Source organism: Chiloscyllium plagiosum, unplaced genomic scaffold (genome assembly GCF_037043375.1).
Source record: "Chiloscyllium plagiosum isolate Xiang-an unplaced genomic scaffold, Cpla_swu_hap1 HiC_scaffold_11, whole genome shotgun sequence".
In the NCBI taxonomy this organism is placed as follows: Eukaryota; Metazoa; Chordata; class Chondrichthyes; order Orectolobiformes; family Hemiscylliidae; genus Chiloscyllium; species Chiloscyllium plagiosum.
The window spans coordinates 41,224,220-41,241,034 of NW_028270149.1; the positions used below are offsets into that span (position 1 = coordinate 41,224,220).

General features: G+C 41.3%; 1 protein-coding gene across 1 annotated transcript in view; it reads right to left on the minus strand.

Moving 5' to 3' along the window:
- LOC122557268 (cysteine and histidine-rich domain-containing protein 1-like) overlaps nt 1–16,815 on the minus strand; it is a 42,755-nt gene continuing 25,940 nt past the window's right edge. Inside the window, exons 9-11 of the mRNA XM_043704788.2 lie at nt 11,848–11,967; nt 5,421–5,483; nt 1–519 (exon numbers count right to left, since the gene is read on the minus strand). Coding sequence (XP_043560723.2) covers nt 235–519; nt 5,421–5,483; nt 11,848–11,967 — 468 coding nt within the window. The 3' untranslated portion in view covers nt 1–234. The remainder of the gene's footprint in view (nt 520–5,420; nt 5,484–11,847; nt 11,968–16,815) is intronic.

Consider the following 16,815-nt stretch of genomic DNA (forward strand, 5'->3'; position numbering starts at 1 on the left):
TGCTGTCATTGAAAAATCGTTTATTTTCAACCTGCAGTCTTTTACATTTTGTGATGATACATGTATCACATGATGGTCCACACTGTAAACTAAGTTCCAGAAGTTCTTGATTGTAAGACAGTCTCCTTCTAAAATAATCTAATAGACCACATCAGACAAATGAAATTGCACAATAGCGGTCTTTCACTATTCGTATTGTGGAGTCTTAAATGCTACTCAACATTAAATGCATCATTAATCAAATTCCTCATCAGTATCAGAAAGTCCTAAACTGTCATCGGATTCATCATCCTCTAAAGGTGGTGGTTCATCTCCCATGTAGAGTTCTTTATGCTCCTGGATTAAAGGTTTACTTTCTTTATCTTTTTCTTCCTTTCCATTCTTTTCTCTCTGTTCCTTATCTTCAACTTTGAGAGGTGGCAATTCAAGTTTGGCCCAGGTCACAGGATCCATTTTTTTAAGGTTAATTTCCACTTTTGTTGGGCCCATATTGACACAGCTTTTTTCTACATCAACAACCTAAAGAAAGGAGTGAATTTAAATCAGAATTACTCTTTTCCAAAGTCTTGCTCAATGGCTGCTCTGAAGCTGATTGCATCCAAGGCAATTTCAAATGCTGTAGTAAAAACTTTTCTCCTATACACAACTGTTGCCAAATATTTTCTCATTAAAAATACTGCTACTTTAGGAATCTTTACTTGCAGTGCAGAGAGCATCCTCTACTGGCCAGTTATAAATTAGTACTGAACAATCTCAGCCATCTGAATTTGAATTGGTTCACTTCAGAAGTGTTTATGTAACAATTATTAATAATAAGCGTTATATTTTTTGCCGTGTTTTTCCATTTAACACTTAAAAGCCTTTAAATCTTTGCATGTCTCTGATTCGGCTGCCACGAGGATTTTCTTACCTACAATAAAACAAATCCTAATTTTATGACCATGACAACAATATTTTCTCTTTGTATGAGTCAAAAATCTAATCCGCAACTGGAAATGAAATGATTTGAAATTTTATTATGGTGCATTGGTAACATCCGAACCCTGCACCAGAGCTGTGTAATGACATTACTGAGCAGTTTGATTTAAACAAGTAGGTTAAATCTTTTTAAAAATGAAATCCTGTTACGCAATATCAGTTACAGATATGTTTAATGCTTTTATAAGATACTCTTCTACCTGCTATGGAGCTGGTGGCTTTTCTCTGAAATTAGCAGTAGCAGCGTCAATTTGCATTTAAATAAAGCTTTAACATACATAAAATCCCAAAGGCAGTCACAGCAGCGTAATTGGAGAACTTAATTTGACAGCTGAAATAACTTTTTGAAGGAGTTCCCAAAGGTTTGATCAAGAAGGGTCTTAAGTAAGATGTGCAAATTTAATTTTGGTTGTTTTCCAACCAAACTGCTGATAGCAAATTGGCAGAGTTGGATGAGGACAATGCATACGTAGAAGCCCAATGTAAAATTCACAGGCATTAAAGACCAGGATTATGAACTGCAAAAACACAACTAGGATGCAGATAATCTAAAACGTGGCAAACACAGTGGGTACAGGATACTAGATTGGCATGGGCAAATAGGAAGATGCAGCTGACAGCAGATGCAAATCTGGCCTGGGGGAATAGAGGCAGTACGGGAACAGCCTGAGCCTGAACAAAAGTGGCAGATAATGGACCATGGGTGGGAATGGACTGGTGGCCTGGGACCTGAAAGCTGAGGTCTGTAATAACAGAAATAAAAGTGCCAGTTTTTGTTACATGGAAGCAAAAAACTGGAGATAGTATGGAAGAACAGGGTCATGGAATAACTGCCAAATTAAGCAGGCAAAGGTGAATTAATAAAAGAAAATTAATTAAAAAGCAAGAAATAGAAATAAAATTTGTACTCTTCGAGGCAGGAAAGTGGAATTACTAAACTTTACTAGGTTTGAGCAGCAATTTTAGAGTCACAAAAAGGAAAAAGAAATTGAAGAAATGCACTTATATAACTTCTTTAACCTCAGGAGTTCCCAAAGTATTTCAAAGCTAATAAAATACTTTGGAGTGCAATCAGCATTGTTATATAAGCAAATGCAAAAGCCAACCTGTGCACGTCAAGGTCCCATGAAAACTAATAATGTAAGTAACTAGATAATCTATTTTCGTTATCTTATTTCCGGAGGATTCTGGGTAATCCAATATGGAGGACGGCAAAAATTTCTGGCTTTAACAGCTGCTCCTTTTTGTTTGAGGTATTTCAGGTGTTGGAGGTGATTTCCTCAAATTCTAGGAGCAGCAATTACTGTTTTATATGCTATTGTATTGTTTTGGAAGTTTGGAAAAAAAAGTCAAAACAACAGCAGTTTTAAAAGGGAGAAGAACTGACAATGGACATTTAAAAGGCATTTGGATGGGTATATGAATAGGAAGGGTTTGGAGGGATATGGGCCGGGTGTTGACAGGCGGGACTAGATTGGCTTGGGATATCTGGTCGGCATGGACGAGTTGGACTGAAGGGTGTTTCCATGCGGTACATCTCTATGACTCGATGAATAAGATGCCTGTGGTGCATTCCCCTCTGATCCAGAAGCTCTTGCTTCATGTCCCACTTAATGGTCAAGAAAAGTGTGTTCATAATATGATCAAACAGGTCATTCACAAAGTTGTAATTCCCTCTGACATTCCAATGGCCAGGGGTTAACAGCTGGAGAGTTTACGGGTTAGTTGTGTGATGGAATGAGCTCTAGCATCTCGATGTAAGTGTTGGTTGCCACAGGAACTTGAACTGTTTGAGTGAGTCAAACTGATTGATTCACATTGAACCCAATGCTGTTGGCATCATTGGCAATGCCTATTCTGATCTAGTGACCTTGGAGACCTTGGGATCTTTTACATGCAGCTGAAAAGCAAATGGTGCCTGAGTTAAATCCTTCAGCTGAACAAAGTGACTCAATTTCACAGTACAGTATTGCCTTTAATTGACAGCTTGCATTATTTGCTGAAGTCTCTTGAATGAGCTTAAAGTCACAAACTCCTGACATAGAGATTAGAAGACACCATAAATATTAAGTAGAATGTAATACTGAATATGGACAAGTTAGTTATAATTATAGAGTAATAAAGTTATAGTCATAGTTATAAAGCTAATGATAAACTGCCAAAGATCTAGCAAATTGTTACACTGTAAGTGAATGTGTTCAGTCATTGGACATACTGCATGAATCAATTTCCCATAATATTAAACATGGGACTTGTAAATCTAAGCTTTGAGATATAAGAACTATAAATTAATATGGTGCACAAATAAAATTTTCAGTTTGAGACTGTGTTTTAATCTGGTGTTCAGTCAATAGTTTTCTCTGGTGGAATTGGATCCATTAGAAATTGGGTTGAAACTGTCCAAATGCATAAAACATCTCAAGCCCTCATACGACAGACTGATGTCCATCACCCTCCCATTTAAATTAAGCCAGGTTCCATACGTGGAAAAAATGGTGATAATTTTCTTTCAGACTAAGATAAGTGACTAAACAGCAAGTAACTTATTACCTGCTTCCCCAAGGAGAGTGATGGAATATTTTGCATTTGCCTGGATGAATATAGCTCCAGAAATACAGGAAGCTTGACACCATCCAGGACAAAACTGGCCACTTGATTGGCATCTCATTCAGCACTTTTGCTTGAATCCTCCAACACTGATACACATTGGCAGCAGTGTATACCACATATAACAAACACTGCAACAATTCTTCAAGCTCCTTTTGAAAATACCTTCCCAATCTGTGACATCTAACATCTAGAAGAACAGGGACAGTATATACATGGGAATGGCATCACCTGCAGATTCACCTCTAAACCACTCGCCATCCTGACTTGGAATTGTATCATCACTTTTGCTGGGTCAAATTCCTATAACTCCCTCCCCAGCAGCTTAGGAGTCATCTGCACCACAGGGGCTGCAGCGGTTCAAAAAAGCAGTTCTGCATCACCTTCCAAAGGGGCTATTAGGGAATGATAAGAATCACAGAATCTCTACAGTGTAGAAACAGGCCATTTGGCCTAACAAGTCCATACCGATCGTCCGTACAGTAACCCACCTAGACCCATTCCCCTACCCTGTTACTTCTATATTTTCCCCTGACTAATGCACCTAACCTACACATCACTGAGCACTACGGGCAATTTAGCATGGCCAATTCACCTGACCTGCACATCTTTGGACTGTGGGAGGAAATCCATGCAGACACTAGGAAAATGTACAAATTCCACACAGACAGTCACCTGAGGTTAGAATTGAACCTGGGTCCCTGACGCTGTAGGGCAGCAGTGCTAATCACTGAGCAACCGTGCTGCCCTGTCCAAACACTAAGTGTGAAAGCCACTTTTTTTTTTTGAGTGTGGGCTATAAAATAGGATAAGACACTGCTTTAAACAAAGGGACTGTGGAAGAAGATGCAATTTTTAAAAAATGCATTACTGGAACTCCATGTAGATGCAATGTCGGCTTATTCAAGCAGTGAGGGTGAATGCTACACAATTGGCTCCATCAGTGTATATATTCAGGGGAAATCTTGCCCAGTGACATACTTGAGATTGGTTTCCAATCAGGACTAGTTGTGTGTATTCAGAAGCATTCAGCAAAGGAACAATCTTTTGATTGGTTTCTGGGTAGGTGCTTACTACTTTGTGTTTACAAAATACAGTAGAGCCGTTCATCCTGTGAAAGAGTTTTTCCCTCTTCTGTTCTCTCGCTCTGTCATTTTACTTTCATCCCATTAGTTAAACCTACTTGATTGCAATAAATAGGGATTTTCTTATTAATGATGATAACCTGATGTGCATATTCTTGTAGCCAGAATTGAACAATTAGGTAAAATTCAGCAATTTGGTGAGTTAATCAAACTTTCACATTTGTGATAACTCTGGCAATTGGGGAGTTTGATTTTTCAGTTCACACCGTTGAAGTCATTAAAAAATTATTACTGATCTACCCAGCAATGCCCATGTCCTGAGAACTAAATTTTATGATTAGGTATTGTTACCACTAGAAGTGAGTTCCAATGACCTACTCACAAGTTTGATGCTCTGGTTTGTACTGAGTTATCTAATCTCAGTAAGGTAGCAATAGAGATGCTAATATTGATGTCCAGACTCTGATACAAAACATGGCCATTTAGAGATTGTGGAAGATATAGAAATTACCACACCCTAGCAAAAGTCAGCAACTCTTAGAGATAAGAGAAAACTGTATTATCACTTTGAAATGATATCACTTCAAAAGTTCAACATGTAAGTTAGCCAAGTACCCATATGTTGTCACATGATCATGTTCTCTAATGTAGCACTCCATTCAGCTGATCAAGAAATCAAAAGCCATGTACCTAATTTGTTACATTTAGATACCATAAGAATTAGTGGGGAAAAAATTGAAAAATACTTACGCCCCACAGATTTAACACTTTGTGAAAAACTTTGTCCTGTTCAAACATGATATGGATAGTTAGCTGTAAAACAAAACAAAAACAACTCAAATATTGTGGTCATCCAGTTTTCCCTTTCTGATTGTAATATTAAAGCTTTTAATTGCAACACAACAAGATTTTGAATATGAATTGATGCATTATTTTTAGTATAAGAAGTGGGAGATCCCCAGGAACTTATCAGGTCTCCTTTGGAACTCTGGGAATCTAGGGAAGTGATTGCTGTGCCCTTGCTCAGATACTTGTATCATCAATTGGCTAATGTGGTGCCACTATTTAAGATAGATGCTAAGGAAACCACCGCCAATGATTTGGGGGGCATGGTAGCTCAGTGGTTTGCACTGCAGACTCACAGCGCCAGAGATCCAGGTTCAATTCCAGCCTTGTTTGCACATTCTCCCTGTGTCTGCGTGGGTTTCTGCTGGGTGCTCTGGTTTCTCCCACATTGCAAACATGTGCAGGTTAGGTGAACTGGCCATGCTAAATTGTCCATAGTGTTCAGGGTATGTGTAGGTTAGGTGCATTAGTCAGGGGAAAATGTAATAGGGCAGGGGAATGGGTCTGGGTGGGATATTCTTTTGAAGGGTCGGTGTCGACTTGTTGGGCCAAATGGTCTGCTTCCACACTGTAAGGATTCTTTGAAAAGCCTGGGAACCATGGGACTGGTGAACCTGACATTGACAGTCAGCAAGTTGTTGGAGGGAATCCTGAGGGACAGGATGTGCAAGAATTTGGAAAGGAAGGGACTGATTGGGGATAGTCAACATGGCTTTGTATGTGAGAAATCATGTCTCACTAACTTAATTGAGTTTTTTGAAGAAGTAACAGAGGATTTATGAGGACAGAATGGTGGATGTGATCTAAATGGGCTTCAGTAAGGTGTTCGACATAGTTCCTCATGGTAGGCTGGTTAGCTTACATGGAAAACATGGAGAACTAGCCATTTGGATATAGAACTGGCTTGAAGGTAGAAAACAGAGGGTGGTGGTGGAGGGTTGCTTTTCGGACTGGAGGCTGGTGACCAGCAGTGTGCCACAAGGTTCGATGCTGGGTCCACTGCTTTTTGTCATTTATATGAATGATTTGGATGTGAACATAGGGGTATAGTTCATAAGATTTCAGATGCCACCAAAATTGAAGGTGTAGTGGACAGCAAAGTAGGTTACCTCTGAGTACAACAGAATCTTGATCACATGGATCAATGGGCCAAGGGGTGGCAGATGGAGTTAATTTAGATAAATGTCAAGTGCTGCATTTTGGAAAGGCAAATCCAGACAGGACATACACACTTTATGGTAAGGTCCTGGAGAGTGTTGCTGAGCAAAGAGACCAAAGTAGAGTTGCAGCTAGATAAGATACTGAAGACGACGTTTGGTATGCTTCCTTTATTGGTCAATGCATTGACTGTAGGAGTTGAGAGATCATGTGGCTGTACAGGACATTACGTAGGTCACTTTTGGAATTTTGTGTGCAATTCTGGTCTCCCTGCTATAGGAAGGACATTGTGAAACTTGAACGGGCTCCGAAAGGATTTCCAAGGATGTTGCCAGGATTGGAGGGTTTGCGCTGTGGGGAGAGGCTGAATAAGCTGGGGCTATTTTCCCTTGAGCATTAGAGGCTGAAGGGTGACTTTATAGATGTATATAAAATCATGAGGGCACAGATAGGGTAAATAGACAAGGTCTTTTCCCTGAGGTAGGAGAGTCCAAAACAAGAGGACAGGTTTAAGGTGAGAGGGAAAAGATTTAAAAGAGATCTCGGGTAAAGTTTTCATGCAGAGGGTGGTGTGTGTGTGTATGGAATGAGCTGTCAGAGGAAGTGGTAGAGGCTGATACAATTACAACATTTAGAAGGCATCTGGATAGATATATGAATATGAAGGATTTAGAGGGATGTTGACCAAATACTGGCAAGTGGGACTAGATATATCTAGGATATCTGATTGGAATGGATAGGTTGGACCAAAGAATTTGTTTCTATGACTCTACGTGAAACATATTCCTGAGGACTTGGTGGAAATTTGGAGCGTTAATGGTTAAGTCATAGGGATAAATGTACATGTGGGGAAGCAGAACAACAACAACAGGATGGGGTTGGAACAGGAAGAAAACTTTTTTAAAAAATGCAGCAGTAGTTACCATTTGGCAAGGAGTGATGAAGACAGCATTAAACAAAGACCTGAACAGCTTCTACAATCGCAACAGCATTTGACAGTTTCTGGGAACTCAGTCACGTGATAGAAAGGTAGAAGCAACGTCTCACGCGTGCGTTTACGTTCTCAACCTTTTTTTTAATGAACGGCCCGGTAAAATGATGGGAATACTGTAAAACACTTACTTTTGCAAAGGGCTGTGTAACTACTCTTACCTAAAAAAACAATCCAGTCGCTGAGGCTTGAGCTGCTTGCGTTTCTTTGTTTTTGCCAGTGTTTTCATATGTTCTTCAGACCAGGTCAACTGAATACACTTACCTCTTTGTAACGTTTTTGCGGGACCTTGAAATCTTCAGATAATCCGAAAACCAGATAATCGATACTCGGGTAATCTATATTTGCGACTTTGTCACATCAGATAAACAAATCTACTCAGATACTAATTTAATGGTCCCATCTGGACTTAAATATTTCTATTTCTCATTTCACACCTGACATTGGAAGATATTTTAATACTGCCTCGTTCACACTGAACCATTCTGGTCTATGGTGTTCCAGGATGGCTTTGTTTGGGAGAGGCTGCTACCATAATGGATTAATGCCAGAATTTTAGTCACCACTGTAGAATTAGCACTTTGGATCTGCAACATACATTTGGATAAGGTTATATACTTACTAAACAGGCAAGACATTGGCCTTCTTATGAAGCCTTTATGGTATGCTGGTTCAGGGCATAACACGATGCTTCATTGTGGCTGATGAGGGTCCAGGAGTACCTGAGTTATAGAGTCATAGAGATGTACAGCACGGCAACTGACCTTTTGGTCCAATTTGTCCATTCCGACCAGATATCCTAAATTAATCTCGTCCTATTTGCCCATAGCCCTCTAAACCCTTCCTATTCATGTCCTCTATTTCCAGCACTCTCCACAGATTATTCACTCGTTATTAGTGGATCCCTTGTAGCTCTGATGAATAGTCAAAGACAGTATCGAAGGAAATTACAATATTGACAGCAAGAATAGCAATCTGTCGCACCATTGTGTAGATGGAGAAGAATCTCTGAAGGAGGCAGAGGAGAATGACCAGACCCACACATACCGACCTTGTGGTCATTTTCTCCAGTTCTCCCGTCCACTATATAGATGCAGGCTAAGGATATTCCAAATTCTTATTGCTAAATGGTGCAATCTGCTATAGCATGACTTTACACTCAGAAGGACTGGTTGGCCATCTCATCCAGTGGCTGTCAGGATCACAGATACCCTGAATGTTTATACCAGTGGCTTGTTTCAGGGAGCAATTGGGAACCTGTGAGGTACCTCCCCTCCCCTTCCACAAATCGCAACCCACAGATGTGTTCAGGATATTGCAAATGCCACTTTTTTCAGATTACACCAGTTTAAACCCAGCCCCCATCCTGAGGAGAGTCAAGCAGCCTGGACAGTGGGTTTCTTCAACATTTCTGCCCTCCCCTAAGTGCAGGTCAAAGCTGCACCCATGTTGCTTTGAGAATATCCTATCACCAACCTGCAGACTTTATCAACCGATAAGCTTCCCCTCCATTCATTTTCAACTTAGCTGTGAGCAACAATACCAGATCTTGGAGATCAGCACTAGATACCCTACTATGACACTTAAATATCAGTGAACTCACAAAAATCTGCATCCTTCCGAGGTCCTTGGCCCATACAGGGATGGCTGCTAGGAGATGACAGATACGCTCCTTAAAACATGATTCAACACTTAGACAAAACTCTTGGTATTTTTAGCTGATCTCACTTTCAACTATCTGGATCATACAGGTCCTCCTCACCATTAAGGAGAAAGCAGCAGTCAGTGAGACAGAGCACTAATATAAAACAGCACTGAAGTTAAGTAGCTTTGCAGGCTTCTGTAAGCATATGGAATCAGAGTGTTGTGCAGTCCCTCACAATAAGCAGCAGGTTGGGAGCAATCCTGGGGCACCTCCTGTTCATCTCTTGGCTTGGAAGACTTGGCTGGTCATCCTGGGGATACTCGATCTTCAAAGTTTACTCAAAATGTCTTGGCCAGATAAAGGCTCAACGCTCTGTGGCTTGAACTTATACAGACACTGACTTCACAGGCAGGAGGTGATGCAGAAGCTGGTCATCTCAGGAGTGTCCTGATGGAATTTCTGGAGGTTCTGTGTTTAGCCCCTCCTCCCTATGGGTGCCTGCCAGCACCGTTCTATCTTCCTAAGAGGAAGGGGCTCCAGGAGTGAGACTGAGGTCCCGCGTCCCTTCTCACCTTACCAGTGATGCTGAGCACCAATAATTAGAAAGATGGAGTATAAGTCTGTGTGCATGTCTGCAGACATTAACTGTCCTGGCCCTAGGTCTCCATGAAGGTAACCAGTCTGTCAATGATGACAGCCAGAGCCAGAACCAGCACAGAACTGGTAGTGTTGGTGGACTCCTCCATCCTTTGATCCAGTATACTGACTGACAGAATGTCTTTGACAAACCTGCCTGTCATTGCTTACCTCTCTGTGCATTTTGACAATGTCATTAATGGCCAAGTGCCAGTGAAAGGGGCTGTTTGTTCCTTGACCAACTGAAGGGGTGTATCAGCATTGTACTCACCAGACTGTGTTCCCGAGTCTAACCTAGAAAGAGAATTCATCAAGACCAAAAGTGTCTCAGCTGATGGAGGGTGCACTGACACCTGCACCCTCTAAGGATTTCTCTTCAAAGGTGGAGCTGAGGGTCTAGGGTGAACGCCTCTTAAAGCATAAGTTCAATATGCTCAATAGCAGAAGAGCAGAGAGGGCATTAGTTCTTATTAGAAAGACACAAGCTTGTTCAGGTGGTAATGGGAGAGCAGTGCACAGTAAAACTCACTCAGCTCATGGAGATGTCCACATCTACACAAGTGCTTAAGTGCTGCTCTGGCCACATCTAACAACTCTTCATGTGGAATGAGGAGCCAATCTTCACCTATCTATTCCTGGTTGTTAGACAAGCTTTCCTGCAATAAGACCAGAGAGAGACTGAGAATGGTGGATGGAGAGCCATTAGGAATGGTGCAGGAGCTAGAGAGGTGAGGAATCTCCAGCGTGTGAGTTGAAAGCACAGAATGCAGGAAAAGTTAGTTGTTTGGAGGACCAGATGGGTGTGAGTTGTTGCGTGGACTTGCTGTATGCAATACTGAGAGTTGCAGTCCATGAGCACATTCAATGGCAGAGTTACAGCAGCTGGTCCTCTGAGTGTAAGGTAGCAAAAAAAAAAGATGAAGGCACTTACCTTTGTGACACAGAGATAGTTAACCTTCTTCCTGCTCTGCTGTATGTTTCTTGTAACCCTGGCTGTTATCTCAGTCCAAGCTAAGTCTGGTGCTTGGATTCTCTACAGAATGGAAACAGGCCCTTCGGCCTAACAAGGCCACACCAATCCTCTGAAGAGTAACTCACCCAGACCCATTCCCCTAACTAATGCACCAATCACTATGGGCAATTTAGCATGACCAATTCACCTGACCAGCATATCTTTGCTGGAGCACCTGGAGGAAACCCCCGCAGACACTGGGAGAATGTGCAATCTCCACACAGACAGTCGCCCAAGGCAGGAAATGAACCTGGGTCCCTGGCACTGTGAGGCAGCAGCGCTAACCATTGAGCCATCATGCCACCCGCTGTGGCCTCCTTTGCCAGTCAGTCAGATAAAGGATTGCTGTCTTCTCTATCACCTCATTCACTAGGATCTTGAGGTCCCTATGCGCAAAGGGAGGAAATAACTTCTTTTTGGGCCATTTCCTTTAGGGTAACACTGGAATACCACAGTGTGAGCAGCACTTCTTGGCCTGAAGCTTCTAAAGTGATGCACAATTGGGTTTCAATGTGATGCCACGGGAGTTGTATCATCCTGAAAATAGCAAGCACCGCTGCCTCACCTGCTGCAGGATTCCAGGATGCAGCAAGTGAACAGGCTAGTTGTATCATTAATGAGAAAAGTCAACGTTGGCCACAGCGGACCAATGCCATGAATCTTATCCAAAGAAGGAGCTTGCCAAAAATCGGAAAATTCAGTAAAAGGCTCATAAAGGAACACTCTCATTTGTCAAAACCTCTTATGATATCTCTTTTAGTCTTAAATGCTTTCACTTAAGTTTCTCAGAAATAAATAAAAATTTCAAATTGTTCAAAGTACTTTGATTTTCCCATCTACAACTGTTAAAGGTTTTTAAATTCTGGGGTTTAAGTGATGTTGCACTTACCATTGTGCGGTTAGCATCTATGTAGCTGAGCTCTGGGTTAGATGTTTTTGCGTAGACTGTGATGACTACCTCGCTGCCAGTCTGGTGCCAATCATGCCGACAGCCAACCAGTTTTTTGTCCTAAAACAGAAATATAGTCGGTACGAGTACGAGAAAATGCATTCTTAGGCCAACTGCTCAAGTCAGGTTCTGATTCATGTAAATGGTTGTCTCAAAACCTTGAAGGCTTAGCGAAGTAACCAGCTCACCGATATGGCAATATGGGACTAATATCTTTAGTCTGTATGATTTAAGATTGGATAATGAGTTGAATATCACATACACTTTGCACAGTAAGTTTGCTTGTGACATTTTGGGTATAACTTTTAAGGCAAGAGAAGGCAGATTTGAGTGCATGGTAGATGTTAAACATGTAGATATGTGACACTGGTTCATGATCATGGTATCATTCCACCTCATTTTCCACTTGGGAACTCTGTGGCCTTCTGGATTCAACATCAACTTCAACAGTTTTAGGGCCTGAGCACTTTCTCTCATGTCCTTACTCCAGCCCATGGGCACCAGGCCTTGCCATCACATGGGTTACTCCAACAAACATCCCATTGTCAGCTATTAAAGGTCTCCATTAGCAGCTACTGATTATTCCAAGATGACCTTTACCCATTTTTTGTCTGCTCAACTGTTTCTCTCTTTTTGGGCTCTAGCCCTACCTGTTGTTTTCTTCTCCTCCCCTCCCCCACCACATCTTTCCTTAGCTAAAATCAATTCTAAGAAGGGTCACTGGTCCTGAAACATTAGCCTTGCTTTCTCTCCGCAAATACAGTCAGACCTGCTGAGGTTTTCCACCAATTTCTGTTTTTATTTCTGATTTCCAACATCTGCACAAAGTTATTTTAGTATTTTATTGTTTACATTAACACATTCTTTGACAAAGCCCACCAAATTGTCAAATGGGTTCCCAGTCGCTGAGTGGTCGCACTGCTCTGTCTGAGACCAAAGTCAGAAAATTCCACCTATATCTTAAAAATTAGATGACCGTAGCAGTTTTAATGTTTTCAAATTCAAATAGAAACTGGGAGAAAGTGGACTGAATGGATGCTCCTGACATGCTATGTTGTGCCATCTCAATGTACGTTGCTCTTCAGTACAAGGGTTTGGGGAAGTCTACAATGAAGATACAATCACAAAATGTACAAACTATACAATGGACCAATCCAATATACCAGGCCTCACTGTTGAATGAATTCAGGTGGTTTCCTACAAACTCAGTGGTAAACACATATTTGGCACTGACTCACTGGACATTAGACAACTGCAGGAATCTTGTCTGGTTTTTAATCTTCACTTGTCATGGGGAACTGATGTTGATTGTACTGCCCACCACTACCCTGGCTGGGTTCAGATTTCCCAGCACAAACTGGGAATAAAATCCTACCTAACCTGTGTGATTTAGTATCTTTAGCAAATCCTTTCTATGCTACTTTTATGGCTCATCTCTCTTCTGGTATAAAATAGATTGAACAGTTTCAGGAGCTTTATACGCAATGTGTTCTCCACCAAAGGGATCCAGAAACAATTCCTGTCAGGTGAATATAGTTACAATATTTCAGTGGTTTGTAAGAGACAACATCCTCTTATTCTTTTGGACCATGGCTTGAGAATGAGAAAAATGGACACTGCTTTAAAAGGTCAAGAGTGTGGTGCTGGAAAAGCACAGCAGGTCAGGCAACCTCCGAGGAGTAGGAAAATCGACATTTCAGGCATAAGCCCTTCATCAGGAAATGTTTGAAACGTATATTCTTCTGCTCCTCTGATGCTGCCTGACCTGCTGTGCTTTTCCAGCACCACACATTCTCCTCTGATATCCAGAATCTGAGTCCTCATTTTCTTCACAGCTTTAAAAAGGGCAGAATATAAAGACTTGTTACTTCTGGAGATAGTAAATCCAGACACAATGACACCATCTGTGTGTATTCAGGGGAATTCTGCAAAGAGACAGGCTTTTGATGATCTTTCAATTGGCCGCAGTTGTTGTGGCTTCAGGAGAGCTCAGTGTAGTAACAAGCTTCTGACTGAATCAACTGCAGTTTAACACCAATCGTGTAAGGGAAAATGAAAACAGAAGAGAGCAAGCTTGATCTCTCTCTGTCTCTCTGAAAAATTGCTTTCTCTAACTCACTGTCAAAAGAGCACAGAAAAACCACATTCGGAGTCACTAAAAGGAGGAACACTGAAGTAAAAGACCGCTGAGTCTAACCAAGGAACCAGTGAACTAAAGGCTGATCATTGCTGTACAAATAACATTGAGGCATCATTAAAGGAAATGATCATCTAAGTTTCTAAGTTTGGACTTATGATATAGAACTATATTCCTTTATTTTTTTCCCTCCGCTCATAATAATTGCATTTATTTTTCTTTGTATTTCTATGTGTGTGTACAAGAATTTAAAATAAAGTTTAAGCTACATAAATTAGTTATTTTACTGCTCTTGTTAAAATTAAGAATGTTACAATAAATTGTTTTGTTACTTTTATTGAAGAAACCTTTTTTTTGCTTTTTGTCTCTTATTTACTGCTGCTCAGGCAAAGTGGTGTTTTGTTAGCTTCATTAAAGTTTTAAACATTCATCATGACTCCGGGAATAGTGGGGCTTAATTTCCAGTAGGTCATGACAAAAGCATAGAACATTACAGCTCAGAACAGGCCCTTTGGCCCTCAATGTTGCGCCGACCTGTGAAACCAATCTGAAGTCCATATAACCTACACTATTCCATTCTCGTCCATATGTCTAACTGATGACCATTTGAATGCCCTTAAAGTTGGCAAGTCTACTACTGCTACAGGTAGTACGTTCCACGCCCCTATTACTCTGAGTAATGAAACTACCTCTGAGATCTGTCTTATATCTAACACTCAGTTTAAAACTATGTCCCCTTGTGCTAGCCATCACCATCTAAGGAAAAAGGCTTTCACTGTCTACCCTATCTAACCTTCTGATGATCTTATATGTCACAATTAAGTCACCTCCCAACCTCCTCTCAAACAAAAACAGCCTAAAGTCCCTCAGCCTTTTCTCTTAAGACCTTCTCTCCATACCAGGCAACATCCTAGTAAAGCTCCTCTGAACCCTTTCCGAAGTTTCCACATCCTTCCGATAATGCGGTGACCAGAACTGTACGCAATACTCCAAATGCTGCCGCACCAGTGTTTGTACAGCTGCAACATGACTTCATGGTTCCAAAACTCAATCCCTCCACTAATAAAAGCTAACACATCATATGCCTTCTTAACCAACCCTATCAACCTGGGTGGCAACTTTCAGGGATCTAGATACATGGACACAGAGTTCTCTCTGCTCATCTACACTACCAAGAATGACCATTAGCCCAGTAGTCTGCGTTCCTGTTGCTCCTTCCAAAGTGAATCGCCTTGCACTTTTCCAAACTCCATTTGCCAATTCTCAGCCCAGCTCTGCAGCTTACCTATGTCCCTCTGTAACCTACAACATCCTTCAGCACTATCCACAACTCTACCAACCTTCATGTCATCTGTAAATTTACTAACCTAATCTTCTATGCCCTCATCCAGGTCATTTATAACAATGACAAACAACAGTGGATCCAAAACAAATCCTTGTGGTACACTACTAGTAACTGAATTCAAAGATGAATATTTCCCATCGACTACCACCCTCCGTCTTCTTTCAGCTAGCCAATTTCTGATCCAAGCCGGTAAGTCATCCTCAATCCATGCCTCTATATTTTGTGCAATACCTACCATGTGGAACCTTATCAAACACCACTGAAATTCATATACACCATATCAACTGCTTTACCCTCATCTACCTGTTTGGTCACGTTCTCAAAGAACTCATTGTGAGGCACAACCTACCCTTCACAAAACTGTGTTGACTATCCCTAATCAACTTATTCCTTTCTTTATGATTATAAATCCTATCTCTGATAACCTTTTACAACACTTTACTCACCACCGAAGCAAGGCTCACTAATCTATAATTACCAGGGTTGTCTCTACTCCCCTTCTTGAACAAGGGGAAAACATTTACTACCCTCCAGTCTTCTGGCACTATTCCTGTTGACAATGATGACAAAGATCAAAGCCAAAGGCTCGGCAATCTCCTCCATGGCTTCCCAGAGAATCCTAGGATAAATCCCATATGGCCCAGGGGACTTACCTATTTTTATGTTTTTCAGAATTGCTAACTTGTAACTCTCAAGTGGTCTAACTGAGCCACCACATCTTATCCTAACATAAGCTTTCTTCTTCCCCTTGACAAGAGATTCAACTTCCTTAGTAAACCATGGCTCCCATGCTCAACAACTTCCTCCTTGCCTGACAGGTACATACCTATCAAGTATCTGCAGCAGCTGTTCCTTGAATAAGCTCCACATTTCAATTGTGCCCAGCGCCTGCAGTTTACTTCTCCAACCAATGCATCCTAAATCTTCTCTCATCACACCATAATTGCTTTACCCCATCTATAACTCTCGCCCTGCGGTATACACCTACCCCTTTCCATCACTAAAGTAAGCATAACCGAATTGTGGTCACTATCACCAAAGTGCTCACCTACCTCCAAATCGAACATCTGGCCAGGTTCATTACCCAGTACCAATGTGGCCTCGCCCCTTGTTGGCCTGTCTACATACTGTGTCTCCTGCACACATTGGACAAAAACTGACCCATATAACATACTTGAACTATAGTATTCCCAGTCAATAGTTGGAAAGTTAAAGTCCCCCATAACAACTACCTTGTCATACTCGTTCCTATCGAGGATCATCTTTGCTCTCCTATCCTCTCCATCTCTGGAACTATTCGGAGGCCTATAGAAAACTCCCAATAGGTGACATCTCCTTTTCCGATTCTAACCTCAGCCCACACTACCTCAGTAGACGAGTCCTCAAACATCCTTTCTGCAACTAATACTGTCCTTGACTAACAATG